The 18,994-nt window shown below is 38.6% G+C and overlaps 1 protein-coding gene and 1 non-coding gene across 4 annotated transcripts in view; one reads left to right on the top strand and one right to left on the bottom strand.

Annotated features, from left to right (window-relative positions):
• Positions 1 to 18,994, bottom strand: part of ACOX3 (acyl-CoA oxidase 3, pristanoyl) — a 76,830-nt gene that overhangs the window by 5,604 nt on the left and 52,232 nt on the right. For all 3 annotated transcript variants that reach the window (XM_063457732.1, XM_063457731.1, XM_063457733.1), the window contains exons 14-16: positions 2,998 to 3,113; positions 1,941 to 2,115; positions 531 to 598 (exon numbers count right to left, since the gene is read on the bottom strand). In XM_063457732.1, the coding sequence (XP_063313802.1) occupies positions 531 to 598; positions 1,941 to 2,115; positions 2,998 to 3,113 (359 nt within the window). The remainder of the gene's footprint in view (positions 1 to 530; positions 599 to 1,940; positions 2,116 to 2,997; positions 3,114 to 18,994) is intronic.
• Positions 2,391 to 2,461, top strand: TRNAG-CCC (transfer RNA glycine (anticodon CCC)). The gene has a single exon. It is a non-coding gene; the product is annotated as a tRNA-Gly (tRNA).

The raw sequence follows: 18,994 nt of genomic DNA, 5'->3' as shown, positions 1-18,994 counted from the left end.
AAACCAAATTTGGTAAATACTCCTGGTTAGCTGGAACATCACCTGTTTTTACATAAAGAAATCCATGAAAAAGGACCTGGTCTTTAACCCCTTAAGGACCAAACTTCTGGAATAAAAGGGAATCATTGCATGTCACACATGTCATGTGTCCTTAAGGGGTTAATGTCTAATACTTTTCAGGGCATCTACAGGGCAGGACTACGGACGTACTCTAATGATAGCTGACATATTTCAGTCCTGTTTGTTCAGATGTGCAGCTTATCGAACCACCATGTGCATAACAGAAGGTTTGTGTCCTGGATCCTGATTTCATATGCAATTTAAACTGCTGACCACTCTGGTCAGTCTAAAAAGCATGATTGATTGGATAAGCAGTGTCCCAAGAACCAATAGAACCTCTGTAGAGAGTTGATCTCTTATATGTATGAATGCAATATAAACACACACACATATAGGCTGAATTAAAGTTATCTATTTACAATAATTATTGTATTTAACATGTAACATTGCATTCAGGAGCATGTCAGTACCTTTGCGCAGAGATTTATGATGGCTCCCTTTATGATTTTTCCAGGCATTTCACCAGTACAGTATCCACCTGCAAGTATTATATATAATAACCATTAGGAAACAATGGCATCATGTTATATGTGTGGAGTTGGGCAGAAGCAGGAAAATACCAAATCTATAATGTGTTTATAAATTGCAATTTCAATCAATATCTCATCTCATGAACATACTTCCTATACATATAAATCTGCAATTCAAATGCGTTACTTGTCTCTCAAAGTTACACCAAATAATCAAGGTTGCCCCACCTATCTCATCTTCACCCACCAAACCACCTAACTGCCTGACTCCTAAATAACATTTCAGATAGCTGCTGATATTTATTTTTGGTGCCAAGCTCACAAACTTGGCTTACTTGATAACAACTGTCGGGCGTTTTGTGCAGAGTGGCTTGTTAACTTAACTAGTACTAGCAATTGTCTGCATGATGTTAAAAAAATACTTCTTTTTAACGGGACACTATAGTCCCCAAAACAACTTTAGCTTAATGAAGCAGTTTTAGTGTACAGATTATGTTCCTGCAGCCTCACTGCTCAATTCTCTGCCATTTAGGAGTTAAATCACTTTTGTTTATACAACCCTAGTAACACCTCCTTGCATTTGACCTACACAGCCTTCCTAAACACTTCCTGTAAAAATATATATCTACTGTTTAAACATCCTGTATAGCACAGTCTGTTTAATTTAGAATTTCTTATCTCCTACAATGTTTTATTTAAGTTTAGTTTACAGAGCAGGTGAACTTATAAAGCAAGTTAACATCTGATTGAAAATGAATCATTTTTTTTCCATGCAGGCTGTGTCAGTCACAGCCAGATGAGGTGTGGCTAGGGCTGCATGGACAGAAACAAAAGTGATGTAACTCCTAAATAGCAGATAATTGAGCAGTACGACAAGTAAAAGTTGTTTTGGTGACTACAGTGTCCCAATTAAAGGAACACTCCAAGCACCATAACCACTACAGACTGCTACTAACAGCTTACCCAAGTCTCCTGGGTGCCCACTCCACATCTGGCTTCTCCTGCAGGAGGAGTCAGATGTGACCCCTGAGCTAAGCATAGCTAGCTACAAGGTAATGTTTATTGGCCGAGAGCGCTCAGCTGACACTTTCAGCCAATGAGAGCAGCCTTGCACAGCCCAGCTTTCCTCAGAGGAGATAATTGGATTCTCTTTGCATGGCAATCCAGAAACAGGCAATGCAGCCGCAGGCTGTAGTGGGTATAGTACTTAATGTGAATAGATCGAGTCCTTTTGTGTCAGTGTGTTATCTTACTGTATCATCTTATTCCTGTTCCCATTAGTTCACCCATTAAACTACATAAGCAGAATATTTTGGTGTAATAATAATAATATTAATTTAATGGACTCACCTTGATAGAGGACTGCCAAATGCTTACTTAATGACCACAGACCATACAGGGAACACAGGTTCTTCAGCACTGGCTGAAGGTTGGCCGGTGTACTTGAATCATGAGTACAGTCATAGTATTTTTGTAATACAGTATGCTCAATAAATGCCAAGGCTAAAGATCGGCAATAATACACCTAAAGTAAGAAAAAAACAAAACAAAACATATGGTTACATTCTACGTATCAGTAGGAAAGCACTCTAATAGTCTGTCTGTTTGAAAGTGCCAGTGCTGGTTTGAAATGGGATTGAAGTTGAAAAATTCACACACATTTATCAGAAAACTTCAGTTTACATATTAGGGTCATCTCTGCCAATTTCAGATGAAAACAGTGGTGATCCCTGACAACTCATGTTTTTTTAGATGGAACAAAGCTGATAAACTTGGCAGTGTTCCCATTGCGCCCAATGGACGCTAGTGGTGTAGGGGTATCATGCAAGATTCCCATTCTTGCGACCCGGGTTTGAGTCCCGGCTGGCGCACTCTACTTTTGCAGCAGGAAATGCTAGCAGAATGCTTGGTTGTATAGGGAGAGGTATTAGCAGTAGAAAGAGGTAAGTGCTCATGCCATTGTACAGAACACTGGTGAGACCTCACTTGGAACAATAAACCAAAAGGATAGTGATGGGTGATAGCTTGCACCTTACAGAAGCAGCAGCAACCTGCATTTATGGAGTATTTATGGAGTATAGAGTAGAAGTAGAAGCAAGCAGGAAACTAGGAAATTAAGGACGCAGCCTAATCACAACAGCCACCAGAGATGCCTGGTGCCATTTCTCTGTAAGGGGTCAAAGGGTTTGTGAATATTTAAACATAGATTTCAGATTTTGATTTAGCTAAGATAAATTTGCATATGTTTTCCGGTCATTCATTGCGAAGAGTCTCAGCTGACGCTCTAAACCTACGGAGTTTTATTTAAAAATATATATAAAATGTGACTCCCATGGAGTCTGTTTTATAAATATACAATAAATAAGTGCACTTGTGTAGCCAAAAGGCACGCATCAGCAAGTCGTACCTGGCTATTGTTTCTTGCGTCAAAGTCAATACTTGTGTTTTCTTTCTCGTGTTGTAGTTTAGCGTGGCTCTCACGAAGGTAATAACAAACCAGCCATTTGTAAGCTGCCAAGGGGACTGTAAAACACAAACAGAGACCGTTTACTCATATGATCAACACTGTTTACTTGTAAAGACAGTTTATAAAACGAGACACAACGCATTATAATTGTTTGCAACGGGCAATTTCTCATAAAATAGCACTCATGACAATTTAGTTTAACCATTTCCAGTACTAAATTCCACTATATATATATATATATATGTATATATATATATATATATATATATATATATATATATATATATATATATATATATATATATGTATATATATTGTTTTAAAATATAAGTCTCCTGTACATGCAATAGTCAATAAATAAAAATTCTAAGTAAGCAAAAACCCTCAAAACCAAAACCACTGTATCCAAAGTAACATACTAAATAAGAATATTATCCCTTACATCTGAGATAAACATGTATTTGAATTTGGCTGTTTGAATTAGGACTATTTTAAATACGCTTATTTTTATATTAAAACTAGTTTCACTCATTTGTTAGATACATTCTGAAAGGGCACAGTATGACGGAGTAGATAGCAGTGATAAAAGCAACAAAAGACTAATTATAGTAATATTTGTGCATGAGACATAAACAAAATACTCAAGGCTGAGGGAAACATCTGTTCCAAATATAAAAAGCATGCCTTAGTGCATTCATCAGTAATAAGTAATTGTCTCCACTTTGGAAACCATATAAGAATGCATAAATAAATAAATATGTATTGCCATAAATAAAGCACTAATAGAGTTTTCTTTCCCCTTTAAATGCCCATTGCTTGTATTATACACTTCATGGAGGGATTGTGCCAAGGGACTCCAGGAATTATAACCACAACTATGAAACTGTATTGTTCTAGTCATCTAGTGCATAGAATGTCACTTTTAACTGGAACTCTTAGCAATTTTATTAATTTATGCTTGGATCTCCACAGAGCAATGTGCATTGTTATGTTTAATAAAACAATTTAATTGTTCCAAGGTTCTTAGGCTTTGTTTGCCATTAAGTATTTTGACTTTCCTATTGGGTTGTTATCATGTGTTGTTGCTGACCAACCTATAAGCCAAAATCTAAAGGAAAGGAATCTACTAAGGAAAAGGGTTCACTTAAACTGTTTAAGACAAGTCATGGCCTTCATAACAAAGTCATTTAAAGATTGTTAGAGAATGGAATCTACCATTAAAGGACCACTATAGTCACCCAGACCACTTCAGCTCAATGAAATGGTCTGGGTGCCAGGTCCCTCAGGTTTTAACCCTAAAGATGTCAACTGTAACTGGTTATCAAGCCAGCCAAAACACATGTTAGAACCCAAACTCCTAAAGACTCTCATATAGTGCAAATGATTCCCAATATCAAGGACGGAGCAGCCCCACGGTGTCTAGGGCTTTTCTACTACTAGCAGATTTAGCGAGTAATATCCTGCCCCATGTCTATAGAACCTAGACTTAGGTGTGAATGGGGCAGTGGTTTCACCATTGTAAATTAATATTCTGCAAACAGGACGCAGTCACCTGTGCAAGTGTGAGTCAAATGCCTGGATTACCATTGGTAAAATTAAAATCTGGTTCAACAGAGCTTCCGGCACAGATTCAAATGGTTTCACACTTATTTTTGCTTGCTGCTATTGGCACTTTGTCGGGGAAACAATCTCCATTTTAGAACTAGGGAAACTAAAGGAGATATCCCATTGTACAGCACTACAGACTTCGATGCCACTATACAAATAATAAAATAATAATATCTGCATGAACTGAGGCTCTCTAGCCGAGTTCTTTGAATAATAGAGGGGATTACACATTTTATTTGGTATCTAATGCATTAGATTTGGTATCCAAATCCTGGATTGTCTTATAATAGTATAATACAGGAATAGCGTGAGGACATTCAGCATCGTTTAGGCGACCAAAAGTCGCCGATCCACCCAGAAGTCCATCTAGTGGCCATCTGGTAGACAGCCACTAGAGGAGGAGTTATCCCTGAAAGGTAATTATTGCCATTAATAAAAACTGCAATAATTACATGCTCAGGGTTAAGGGTGATGGGAGTTTGCACCCAGACCCCTGGTCTGGGTGCCTACAGTGTCCCTTTAGTATCAGCAATAGACTGCCTGAGATAAGCTGAAAGTGGTCATCATTGCTCCTTTGGTTAATGCTTCCTTATTAGTCCAAGCAGCACAGAGGGGATGAATTTTTGAGGACATTGGTTTAGCATTAAACCATTCAAAAATAGTTTAAAGGTCCATTCCACATGCATAATGCACTTCAGCAGAAACAGCTGTATTAGTGCGATCATGGCGCCACCTTCACAATGAGACGCCTCTGATTGGAGTCTTGTGGAGAGAGGGGAAGGGCTTGCAAAGGCTAAAAACATGTCTGCAGCATTTGCTATCTGTTTTTAGATATATACCCCAAAGAATAAATGCACAAATAAATGCCTACATGATTTCATTGAGGGGATATCTAATAAACAGGGATTTGTTTTTCAATAGAGTCTTCCTTTAGCACTGAGTAATGGGACGGCACCAGGGTACTTTATGTACTATAACCACTTCAATGAGGTAAAGTAGTCAAAATGTCTAAAGTGTTCCTTTCATATATGCAAGGCTGGATCACAAAGGGGTTAAAAGTCTGTTGTGTAAAAAGCATAAAATGGGATAGAAAACAGTTACTGTGGACATTTTCAACCCAAACTTCTCATTCCAAGTGCAACGTGTGTAACTATTCCACTGATGTCATTACAGCAATCCTTTTGCTAAGCATTATAAAATGTGAGCAGTAGAAAGTAATGAAATGAAAAGCTCATTTTTTCCATGAAAACAGAACACTAAGTACGGACACAGGCCTACATCTCGGCACAGCACTGTGCTTTAACCAGGGAAATGGGACTTGACTTTGCATAAGTGAATACAGTGTTCCAAAATTATATTTAAAAAAAAAAAAAAAGAAAAACAGGCTGAAAAATGGTCACTGCGTACCTGGGTTATTTCTGCTTAAATCATTATAAAACTTAAGAGATTTCCCCCCAGGGAGTTCGCAGGTTCTCTAGTTAAGAAGGACAATTAAACTGAAGACCTGCTTTTCCGAACAAAACCCTACAAAGAAGCCAAGCTTCACATCACGTACTTCATAAATCCAAATCCTATAGCTTTCCTCTGGCTGTGCTAAGTGGTCCCAATCTTAATTGAATCATGCCAATCAGCAGCTATTAAAACCACAGATTTATCATAAAAGACCATACTTCCTTTGTTTGCAGCTGGATTTTTTTTTTTTCAGGTCTAACCACTCGGCTGACTTTTAATATCATTTTTATATTTTACTTTAACCTCGGCTATTTCATGCAATGCTAAAGCCTTAAAGTGAACTTATCACGCAAATAAGGCACATTTAAGTTAACACATTATGATACACAAACTGCTAGCGAGTGTATATACGTGTATATACGTATAAATATTTGCTTATATGGTGGAAATTTTAAGGGTGTACACACTGCAATAAAAGTGAATGTGTCATCCTAGACCACAAACCAAAAACTCAGGAAACTCAAGTAATGGACACATTTTGATAAATTGCGTAGATTTTCACATACCTCACATAAATCTGAGATGGCAACATGACAAGAATGCCAGGTCTCACTTACTGCCTTAAAGGAACACTCTAGTGTCAGGAATACAAACATGTATTCCAAACACAATAGTTTTACCCCCTTAACCCCTTAAGGACCAAACTTCTGGAATAAAAGGGAATTATGACATGTCACACATGTCATGTGTCCTTAAGGGGTTAAGGACACATGACGGAAATATTCCATCATGATTCCTTTTCATTTTAGAAGTTGTGTCCTTAAGGGGTTAAAAGCACGTTTTTTAAGCTCCACACCTGTCACATTGTGGCTGGCTCCACTCCACCTCCTTGGGTGAGATCAAATTCAACGATCTTAGTCAATCCAATGCTTTCCTATATGAAAGCATTGCGAGACTATTGCGCATGTGTGACAAAAACGCCACGCTGTGCCAATCAGCAGCTCCTCATAGAGATGCAGTGAATCAATGCATCTCTCTGATGAGTGTTCAGCGTGTGCAGCACTGACCCAGAAAGCACCTTTAGTGGCCTTATTCATTACTGCCTAGTAACACTCAAACACTGAAAAGTCTCCCTTTGAAAGCTAGGCCATTGAGCATCACCCATAGTTTAATGAATTATGGCCATTAATGTTGCTTTCCTTGATGGCCATTTGTTTCAGGTGTAAAAGCCAAGGATAGGCTCTGACCATTTAGGTCACAACTTTGGGGTCACACGATAGCCTTTCATTGTTTGTTTGTTGTAACTTCTCAAGTGAGAATGTAAGGCGCAACACAATTAACCCTTTTAATTTACTGATGCCATATAAAGGCACCCTTGTCTGCTATATGTCCCTTGTTGATCACACTGTGATATATCTCAAAAGCTGCCAAGATATGGGCCTTTGGGGTCACGATACCCCTGAATTCACTGCAAGTGAACAGAAGGGGGAATGCCCAAAAAATTTAGAAAATATTGTTTTACCATTTTCATATAAAAAGATTTCATCTCTCTTTTAAGGGCCTTCTTCCATTTCATATCCATGTTTTCACATTTGATCACAAATCTGTAAAAGCTTTGGTGTTTCCACATCACCATATATTAAAGGACCACTCTAGGCACCCAGACCACTTCAGCTTAATGAAGTGGTCTGGGTGCCAGGTCCAGCTAGGGTTAACTAATTGTTTTATAAACATAGCAGTTTCAGAGAAACTGCTATGTTTATCAATTGGTTAAGCCTTCCCCCTAATCCTCTAGTGGCTGTCTCACTGACAGCTGCTAGAGGCGCTTGCGTGATTCTCACTGTGAAAATCACAGTGAGAGCATGCAAGCGTCCATAGGAAAGCATTATGAATGCTTTCCTATGTGACCGGCTGAATGCGCGCGCAGCTGTTGCTGCGCGTGCGCATTCAGCCGACGGGGAGGAACGGAGGAGGAGAGCTCTCCGCCCACCGCTGGAAAGAGGTAAGTTTTAACCCTTTTCCCCTTTCCAGAGCCGGGCGGGAGGGGGTCCCTGAGGGTGGGGGCACCCTCAGGGCACTCTAGTGCCAGGAAAACGAGTATGCTTTCCTGGCACTAGAGTGGTCCTTTAAGGTATTATACAAGAGTGATTTATTTTAAATTGCTAACACATAATCCAGAGCTATACAGATGTGCAGTAAAAGAGCTAGACTTATGATGTAATCTTAGCAACAGATAAGGGAGTACAAAAAGGTCAAAGATTCAGGAAAATTCAACTTATGGTGCATGGTGATCCATTCAGAACATACTGGATCCACTGAAAATGGCCTTTTGGTTGTATTGTACTAGCAAACTAGAGGTAGGTGATGCATTCTTTAATCCACAACAGTGAATGCTTTTGAAGCTTATTGATGGTGTCAAGAGGTAAGGAAAAAAATACAAACTGATGTAACATGAATCCTGTAAAAGAGAAATATGGGATGCACAACAATTATATTTAAGGGCCGCCAATAATAGGATTGTACTGTGGAAACGTGGCGCAATTGACATTGGGACATCACAAACTGGTCCAACAGCACCAGACTCGCACAACTACAGAAATTAAGGGCCTGCCTGAATCTCAAACTTTGGTGGCAGGTGGTTGAGACTCCATGCAGCCTACTTTGTAAGCCAGCAAATGAGCTCTCGTTCACATTAGGTCCTACCAAGACTCTGATAGAATGAGAAAGGTAACTAGTTGCTGCATAATGCAAAAAACATTGTGAAAATAACATTCTATTGGCCTATCAAGGGTACACCATTTAATACAGGCTTTGTGTTCACAAAAAGTCTTAAATCTGGACTTTTGTACACGGAGAGGAAAAAATATAAATAAATATATATACTGTATATACTCGAGTATAAGACGAGTTTTTCGGCACATTTTTTGTGCTGAAAAACCCCAACTCGACTTATACTCGAGTCAATGTCTGTATTATGGCAATTCAATGTCTGTATTATGGCAATTTACATTGCCATGATACAGACAAGGGGCTGTGTAGGAGGGGGCTGGCAGGGAGCGTTGACTTACCTCTCCTTCAGCTCCTGTCAGCTCCCTTCTCCTCCGCGCCGGTCCGGTCAGCTCCCAGTGTAAGTCTCGCGAGTGCCGCAGGGTCATAGCACGGCCGCGCGGAGGAGAAGGGAGCTGACAGGAGCTGCAGGAGAGGTAAGTCAACGCTCCCTGCCAGCCCCCTCCACTGAACTGCCAATGCCACTGGACCACCAGGGAGTGTGAGCCCCCCTCCCTGCCATGTATCAAGCAGGGAGGGGGGGACGAAAAAAAATATAAATAATAATATTTAAAAAAGTAATAATAAAATAAAAAATAATATAACAACATTTTTTTATTAAAATAATAATTCAAAAAATAATAATAAAAATGCCCACCCCCCACCAAGGCTCTGCAACTCATACACACACACACACTGCACTCATACACACACACTGTAAATAAATATTCAATTAATATAATTTTTTTAGGATCTAATTTTATTTAGAAATTTACCAGTAGCTGCTGCATTTCCCACCCTAGTCTTATACTCGAGTCAATAAGTTTGCCCAGTTTTTTGGGGTAAAATTAGGGGCCTCGGCTTATATTCGGGTCGGCTTATACTCTAGTATATACGGTATATATATATATATATATATATATATACACACACACACACACACACACACACACACACACACAGAGCCAGCCCAAGACATTGTGCTCCCTCAGACCAAGAATTAAAAGCGGTTCCCCTTCCCCACACCACCACTAAAACCATGCCCACCAAAACACACCAGCATCCATTATGTTATGTAGTACGTATAGTGAATGCAGAGTATGCATTTCTGTAGTGGGTGCAGTGTGTGTAGTGGATGTATTGTTTGTGCATAGTTATGCAGAGCCTGTGTGTGTATACTGTATGCAGTGTGTGTTTGTATACTGTATGTAGTGGATGCATTGTGTGTGTGTGTGTGTGTGTAAATATATATAGTGTATGCAGAGTATGTGAGTATGATGTCTGCAGAGTAGTGGTGGATGAAGGGCCAGTGCAAGTATTTTTTGACAATTCAGGTGAATATGCAGTTTGACACTCTCCCTCCCCTCACCAAAAAATGCATCTTCACCTGTGTGTCTCTTAACCCACCTTTTATTTTTCTTACCCGTTTTGTGTTTCTTATCCCATCATTTGAATGTCTCACCATTTTTGTGTATTTCACCCTCCTTTTGTTTCTGTCATCACCTTTAGTGTATCTAATCCCCCATTTTTCCACTGTGCTTGTCTCTTACTTTGCCTTTTGTGTTTCTTTCTCCCCAGCCCCTTTTTGTGTCACTTTGCACTTCCCCATCTCCTCTGTATGTCATTGTCCTGTTTCCAGCCCTCACTGTGTCAATGTCCCCTTCCCAGCTCCTCTCTGTGTCATTGTACCCTTCCCCAACCCCTCTGTGTGCGTCATCGTCCCCTTATGTAGTGTGGCTGGGCGGACCCCAGTAGATGAGCTTCTGTTTCCTCTACCCGGATTGATAGGAAGCTGTTCACTAAAGATCCTCTACAAAGGTGCGGTCCACTTGGCCACGCTACATGAAGTGACTGGGAGGAGATGGAGAACTGTGCGCTCTCCACCTGCCTACCTCTTAATTTTCTCCTACACACACACACACACACCCTGCCTAGTGCACAGACACCCACTGCCTAACACACACACACACACACACACACACACTGCCTAATGCACAGATACACACACACACACACACACAAACACAGCAAGCAGCCCTCCCTTCCATTCACAGTTAGGGTTTGGAGACACTCAAAGCCCATTAGATCAGTACCTTTTCTAGGCGCAGGGCAGGGGAGGCAGCTCAAGGAAGCTGCGCCTTCGCGGTACCCTATTTTTCAGCAGTTTTGCCGGCTGTACACATCGGGCGGGCATTAGGTGAGCAGTTTAATTACTGCTTCCGCCCTGCAGTGCGCCTCTTAAACCATCCCCACTGGCATGTGTTCATGCAGGGTTGCTCCAGACAGCCAGCAAAGCTGCAGAGAGCGCCCCCTCGATCTATGGGAAGCGCTGGGACTCACATGGGGAGGAGAGGTAAGGAATAATTCATGGGGCACCTGCCGCCCTTTAGTGGTCGTGGGGAGGGAGTGTTATAGATTAATAGCATAGAAACAAGCTTTGACAGGGGTGGCAAAAATATATATATATATTTTTTTAAATAGATGTACCATGTTTACCCCTTTGATTGTCATGTGTATGTTACACATTGTACACTCCAATGGCACTCAGATTAAGAGACAAAATGATACTGCATATACCATTAGCACATAGTGAGAAAAAGAATAAAATCACTAAGCAATGCCTTGGGTATATGTTTGAACAATTTATTAATATAATCCGCACGTTCTCTGGAAAAGCTAAAATAAGCCACACTTCCTCACTCAATTACATAATCGTGATATGCCACACTCCATATGTAACATCTGAAGAAAGTTTGTTTTTTCAGAAAAGCATCTTTACTGGAAGAAGAAATTCTTTATAAAACAATAACATTAAAAGTTCTTTGTCAAAAGCAGCATGATTTGGATTAAGTTGAACAGTGGAATCTATTTTTATACTAGGTACATTAATGCGGTCGTGCAAAAAATAAAAATCTAGAAAGATAGTATATCATAAAAAAATAAAAAGATCAGAGATATTGAAAATGCTTTGACTTATTTTGAATATATTGATAAAAGGAGTATTTGAATCTGGCTCCACGTCTAGGTCTCAGTATAACTGGAGGGGTTGGGGAAGATCACATAAAGCGGTGGAGGTGTCTGTAGCTATGCCAACACTCTACCGGTTTTTATAAAGTAAATTCCTGTCCATCTAGCAGGTGTTCTAACCTCCTTATCTGGCTGATGAGTTTCAAAGTTTCTAACTCTAGAAATAGATGAGTAATCACAATTCTTCTATAGGAATATTGTGATTACTCATCCAAGTCTAACCACTGTCAATATTGGTAACTGAAATATCTTAATAGAAACGTGTAATTTCTAATGGAAAAGTCAATAAAATTATGCTTTATGCTTCTTAGCTGTATCAGCAACATTATGACACAATTAACTCAATTAAAAATAAGAGAATTTGCAGATTCTATTGGTTCAGCTGAATTCCCTCAGTTCCTCCGACGTCTTATAGGCTTCCTGCTGCCTCATCACCAAGCACATTATTAGATGGAACGTATATCTCCAAGCCCGTTAGGGCTCCAGGCACATCATCCAGAAATAAAACTGCAGCCTGTGTCAGACTGAAATTGGTTTGATGGCCATTTCTTTGATAAGTAACCTAAGCAAGTTGACACTTTTCAGCTGATCTACAAGGTCTTTGCTATAACACTCTCCTGTATAGAAAGTGTGTCCATCCCAGCACCCCTAGAAGCCTATAAATAGGGGAACCAGCAGTGGACTGAGATGAAGTTCTACAAAGATTTACCACTGTTGTGGAGGCTGCCTCTTTTCAACAGGCTTTTGGCCTTTTTAGTTAATTGACTAGTTTGCAGATACCACAAATTCCTGGGGCATTATTGATTTTATAATTTGCATGCCCTGGCTAACAGAGGGCCGAGGATAAACTAATTCCATTTGGGACCTAGAGATTAACACATAAGGAGTGATTTTAAGGTTATGCACTAATGATATACCTTAAGCATATATGTTGTATGTTTTACTTTTTTAATGATACACTGTATCAAACTTGTTCCAGATTTGTTCTGTCCCACTCACCTTCATTCCACAAGTTAGGGCTTATTTCTAATTTCCTCATTAAGCCTGCCGTAATTAAATAAATTCACAAGTAGTGAATGGGAGTTACCTGCTGCTGCTATAGAAAGCCAGTTGCCAAGTAGCGGCTAATGGCTCCCATTATTTTCTAAAGGAGCTGCTAACTATATTTTGGTGACTAATTTCCCAACTGGTTTCTAATATTGTCATTGCTCATTATGAGTTGTCACTTACTCAAAAAAAACCAACAACATCTTAACACTAACCTTTGGCCCGGTGAAAAAAAAAAAGTTAACAATAGCCAAGTCTCAGGATATTCTGAAGGAAAATACAGGTAAGCTACATGGCATCTCACTGATACCCTAAAGGATATATCACAACAAATTAATCATATTAAAGAGCAATAAAAAAAAGCCAGACATAAAATATATAAGTAAAGTGCGTGTTTAAATAAAATTAACAATTCCCATAGCAGAAATGTACTTTATTTTGATGGCATATCTGATTCCCTGAATAAAACCTTAATTGTGAGGAAAGAAGCAAAAAAAAAAAAAAAAAAACAAGCTCCCCACCTCCCCACCAAAAATAAAAAATAAATAAAAATTTGCTTTCTGACATCAATTTATAAAATATACATTACTGCCAAGGCTAAAGACTTGAACGCCATTTGGAATAATACCTAAAATCCAAGATGGACTTGGAAACTAGCAAAAAGCTAAACGGATAACTTTCCTGTAAACATAAACTATGCAACTGGTAATGTGAAAGAAACTCTAAAACATTTAACTCATCCAGTTATTCATAGAGATCAATAGATTCATAGAGATACGAGGATGGTGATTATCTGGCATGGTAACAACTAAAAACAGTCAAATAATAGATGGCACTTAAAATTAACCAACAAAATGGGCTGCCCCATTCTTATAGAATGACGTTAAACAACCTCTCCAACAGTCTGCCGCTGTTCATAAAATAATACCTTGGCATACAATATTGGAAGGATTCTATATGAAATCGAATATGGCCCTTCACTATAGTCCATACCTCTGTCTCACCAAATAAAAGTATAATCAGTGCTCAAATGTTCACTCAACACCAGGCATTGGCAAGTTCAAATTTAGACTTGGTGAGTAGAATTTTCCCCTGATTATACTATGTCCTGCATTGGTGAATATATTTTAAGGCCTGGCTAGTAGCCTATGATCTCAAATGTTAAGCTCGGAGTACAATCACCTGCACTTACTAAATTCCACTTTGGTCTCCCAACTTCCTTTAGACTCTAAGCTTGATTATGCAGGTTTCTGCTCAACTTGTTTCTGAGTTTTGAACACAAATGCTCCATCATAGTTATATTCCTATTCTTCTAACCCTTAACCATGCAGTCCTTGAACTTCACCTGCAATGAGCAGGTGGGCGACTTTTTATGCAGTAGACTGCATGTATGTACTGACTATTATTTAATTATTATTATTTATTTATAAAATATTTTACCAGGAAAGATACATTGAGATTTCTCTCGTTTTCAAGTATGTCCTGGGTCCACAAATCATTGCATTGTTACAATAAAATACAAAAACAATATTAATACACAATAAATACAAAATGTAACATAGAACAGGTAGGAAATATGTAACCAACCATGACAGGTGCATTCTGTATTGAGGTATGCACAGAGGGATCTCTTAAAGGACTTTAGGCTTAGTGAAGATTTTAAATTGTGCGGGAGGTCTTTCCACAATTGCGGTGCTCTGGAGGAAAAGGTGCTCTATACCAGTGTTTCCCAACCCAGTCCTCAAGGCACACCTACCAGTCCAGGATTTAGGGGTGACCCAGTTGTGTCTAAGGTGTTTTTTCTTTTTTTTCTAAAAACACCTTAGACAAAACTGGGTAATCCTTAAATCCTGGACTGGTAGGTGTGCCTTGAGGACTGGGTTGGGAAACACTGCTCTATACGACCTGCTACTAAATCTACACACATTGAACACTATTACAGAATTCAAGAAAAGGAAAAAAGAAGAAAAAAACAGCACAAGGCCAAGACGCCAACTTTGTATGCAGGAGCTTTTAAAGACAATTCCTATAAATATGTTACTCCAATGCCTTACCTCTGAGTCTATGGTGGGGTTTAACTGGCAAAGCATAGGATTTATAATTTCTCAGAGAGAGCGTTAACTGGTGGTGTCCGCTCAGTATCTATGTATGTATGTATGCTGTGAATTCCATACCCTAAATATGATTACATTGTTTATATTATATATAATATATACAGGTTACATTTTACTTGCAGAAAAATATAAATAGTGAAATGGAGTCCGTCCATACGGGCCAATAAAAAAAAACAAAAAAACATCTGGTGCTAATTGAGGCCAGAGATTTTCATGACTCATAGTTGTGATGGCGTCACTAATGTGATTTAGAAATAATCTGATAAAGATTCGGCATTTACTGTAACAACTGCTTATCAAAGTGAATCTCTGTTGGGTGATTTACGTGAAAGACAGTAATGCTACATATATGCATTTAATCCTCAATCAGACTGAAACAGAGGAACTCTCTGATGTGGTTTTAAATAATTAGGTGGGGAAGACTTAGAGAGATGTAACAGGGCAAATGTTCTTCACACAGAAATAATCACATTCTTTCAAGAACACTTCAACCACAATCAAAAACAAGACCTTTTTTAAAAATGTAGCTTAGAGCTTATGTAGCTGTTGACATCTGCATCAAAAGCTTTGCTGAAGTCAACATATGTACTCCAGAGTGTATTCACTTATCCATACAACAACAACATCAACCACATGCCAATGACCACTATAAAAACGTTAACATATGCAACATGGAAAGAGCCATGTGTTTTTTTTCTCCAAAATCAATGGAACTCATTTCATCAACCTTGGGAAAAGGAAAAAAAAAAAAAAGACGCCATGCTAACCATGCTCCAAATAAAATCTGCATGCTAAAGATACAGCTGGAATAGTAAACAATGATCTATGTATGTAAAATAGAAAGCATAAAAGCACAACACGGAATCATATTTTTTAAAGAGTGGTCAAAACAACCATGCAAGCAATCATTAAATGACATAAAACTTTGGAAAAATGTTTCAGACAGCATCTTAAACTACATAAGTATCAGTGCATTTTAAGGAAATTTATTCCGCCCACTTGCAACAATTTGGGATTTACTTCCATTAAGAGCATGAATGATGTCCGGTACAGATGCTGGTTGATTAGTTCTGACATTTGATTTGCAGAAGGAGTTCCACCATTTATCCAAATAATGTTTAGCGGGCTATTGGGTAGGCTATTCAAGTTCTTCCATAACTCAACACTTAATTTTTATACATTGGGGTATCGTTATATTTAGAAAGGAACATCTCTGCAAATATGTCAAAAATTCAAAGCCTAGAATTGTCCAGCACATCCTTGCATGTTATAAAAGCAGATCTGTTATGTTGTATTTTTCTTCAAGAATAGATCTTGATTAAAAACCATGTATAGGATGTGTTCTAATTCCACTGAAATGTCAGCTCAATAATAAAAAATAAAAACAAAAAAAATCTCTTGGACTGTTTGATGGACAACATTCAACATTCCAACAGGAAATGTTGACAGTAATCCAGAATTTGGTGACACTGAGCATTAAGCAACTCCACCATTGCAAATGGTATCTTGGAATTCTGTGCACCTGTAAACCATAAAACCCTATTTCATGAAGTTCTCAATGAACTCCCATGGAAAGGCAGCGGGAGATTAGAGAGGTTAATGCGTGGCTGAAGTCTTGGTGCAGGAAGGAGGGTTTTGGGTTTTTAGAGCACTGGGCCGACTTTGCGATTGCCTACAACCTATATAGTAGTGATGGATTGCACCTAAACGGAAGGGGGTCTGCAGTGCTGGGGGATAGGATGGCTAGAAGGTTGGAGGAGATTTTAAACTAGTAGTAGGGGGGGAGGGTCATAGCAATCTACAAAATGGAGATAGGACAGAAAGGAGATGGGCTTTAGAACAGTATAAGGAGGGTGGAGACGGGGGGGGGGGGGGGGGCAAGCTCAGAACAGAGAAGCTATGTAATGTTGGTAATTCACAAAATAAACAAGAGACGCATGATATTAAATGTATGCTTACTAATGCAAGGAGCCTAAATAACAAAATGGGGGAACTAGAGGCATTAGCATACACTAAACAATATGATATAATAGGCATAACTGAAACATGGTGGGATGAGACACATGACTGGGCAGTTAACTTAAATGGGTACACATTATTTAGGAAGGATAGGAAAAACAAGAAGGGTGGTGGGGTATGTTTGTATGTCAACCATGATTTAAAGCCAAATCTTAAGCAAATTGAATGCGATGAGGAAAATGTGGAAGCTTTATGGGTAAATATCTGCTTGGGGGAAAAGAAGGGAAACCAACTATTGGTTGGGATATGTTATAAACCACCTAATGTTAATATTGACGAGGAACAACAGCTGTTTGAGCAAATTGAGAAAGCTGCAAATCTTGGTAACACTTTAATTATTGGAGATTTTAATTACCCAGACATAAATTGGGACATAGGGACTAGTAGCTCAGCAAAGGGAATTAGGTTTTTAAACTTGTTAAATGACAACTTCATGTCACAACTTGTACAAGCACCAACTAGAATGGACGCTTGTCTGGACCTGGTTTTAACAAACAACGTTGATCTTTTGACCAACATTCAAGTAGGTGAGCACTTGGGAAATAGTGATCACAATATAGTGTCCTTTGAAATAAACTCAAAAAAACAAAAGCACATGGGGTATACTAAAACATATAATTTTAAAAAGGCCAATTTCAATAAGATAAGGGAAGCTTTACAATATATTGACTGGCATAAACTCTTTAGTGAAAAGAACACTGAGGATAAATGGATCATCTTCCAACAAATATTAGAAAGGTACATTTCTCAGTATGTACCATTGGGAAATAAGTATAAAAGAAACAAATTAAAACCAATGTGGCTTAGTAGAGAAGTAAAACAAGAGATTAAAAATAAGAAAAGGGCATTTAAAGCATTTAAATCAGACAAATCAGTTGCATCTTATAAAAGATTTAAGAAAGCAAATAATGCGTGCAAAAAGGCAATTAAACTTGCTAAACTTCAAAATGAAAAAATGATAGCTAAAGAGAGCAAAACCAACCCCAAAGCATTTTTTAAGTACATAAATTCCAAAAAACCCAAAAATGAAAGTATAGGTACACTTAAAACTGAAACGGGGGTGTTAGTTAATGAAGACCAAGAAAAGGCAGGAATTCTAAATAACTATTTCTCCTCCGTATATATTAAAGAAGAACCCATGGCAATAGATGTGCAAATGATTGCTACTAAAAACTTGCAGAATAATTGTAATTGGTTAACTCAAGACAATGTGCTGCAGCAACTAAAGAAAGTTAATATAAACAAAGCTCCAGGGCCTGACGGTATCCATCCACGTGTACTTAAGGAACTAAGTGTAGAAATAAGTGAACCTCTGTTTTTAATCTTTCAAGATTCTTTTCTTTCAGGAAGTGTTCCGGAGGATTGGAGGAAGGCAGATGTGGTTCCTATATTCAAAAAGGGTTCAAAATCCTTGCCTGGAAATTATAGACCTGTGAGCTTAACTTCTGTGGCTGGTAAAATATTTGAAAGGTTATTAAGGGATAATATTCAAGAATTCCTTGAGAAGAACATGGTTATCAGCAAAAATCAGCACGGTTTTATGAAGCACAGGTCATGTCAAACCAACTTGATTGCGTTCTACGAAGAAGTAAGTAGAAGTATAGATCAGGGTGTTGCAGTGGATGTGATCTATTTGGATTTTGCCAAGGCATTTGATACAGTTCCACACAAAAGATTAGTGTTCAAACTCAAGGAAATCGGTCTCGATGAAAATGCTTGTTCTTGGGTAGAACATTGGCTTAAAAACAGAATACAAAGAGTTGTCGTTAATGGTAAATTTTCAAGCTGGACAGAGGTGGCAAGTGGTGTCCCTCAGGGGTCTGTTCTGGGACCCCTTCTATTTAACATTTTTATAAATGATCTTGAAGACAGCATTGAAAGTCATGTTTCAGTGTTTGCAGATG

Source organism: Pelobates fuscus, chromosome 6 (genome assembly GCF_036172605.1).
Source record: "Pelobates fuscus isolate aPelFus1 chromosome 6, aPelFus1.pri, whole genome shotgun sequence".
In the NCBI taxonomy this organism is placed as follows: domain Eukaryota; kingdom Metazoa; phylum Chordata; class Amphibia; order Anura; family Pelobatidae; genus Pelobates; species Pelobates fuscus.
The sequence above is the reverse complement of the archived record's forward strand: the minus strand, read 5'-3'. Positions and strand labels throughout refer to the sequence as shown.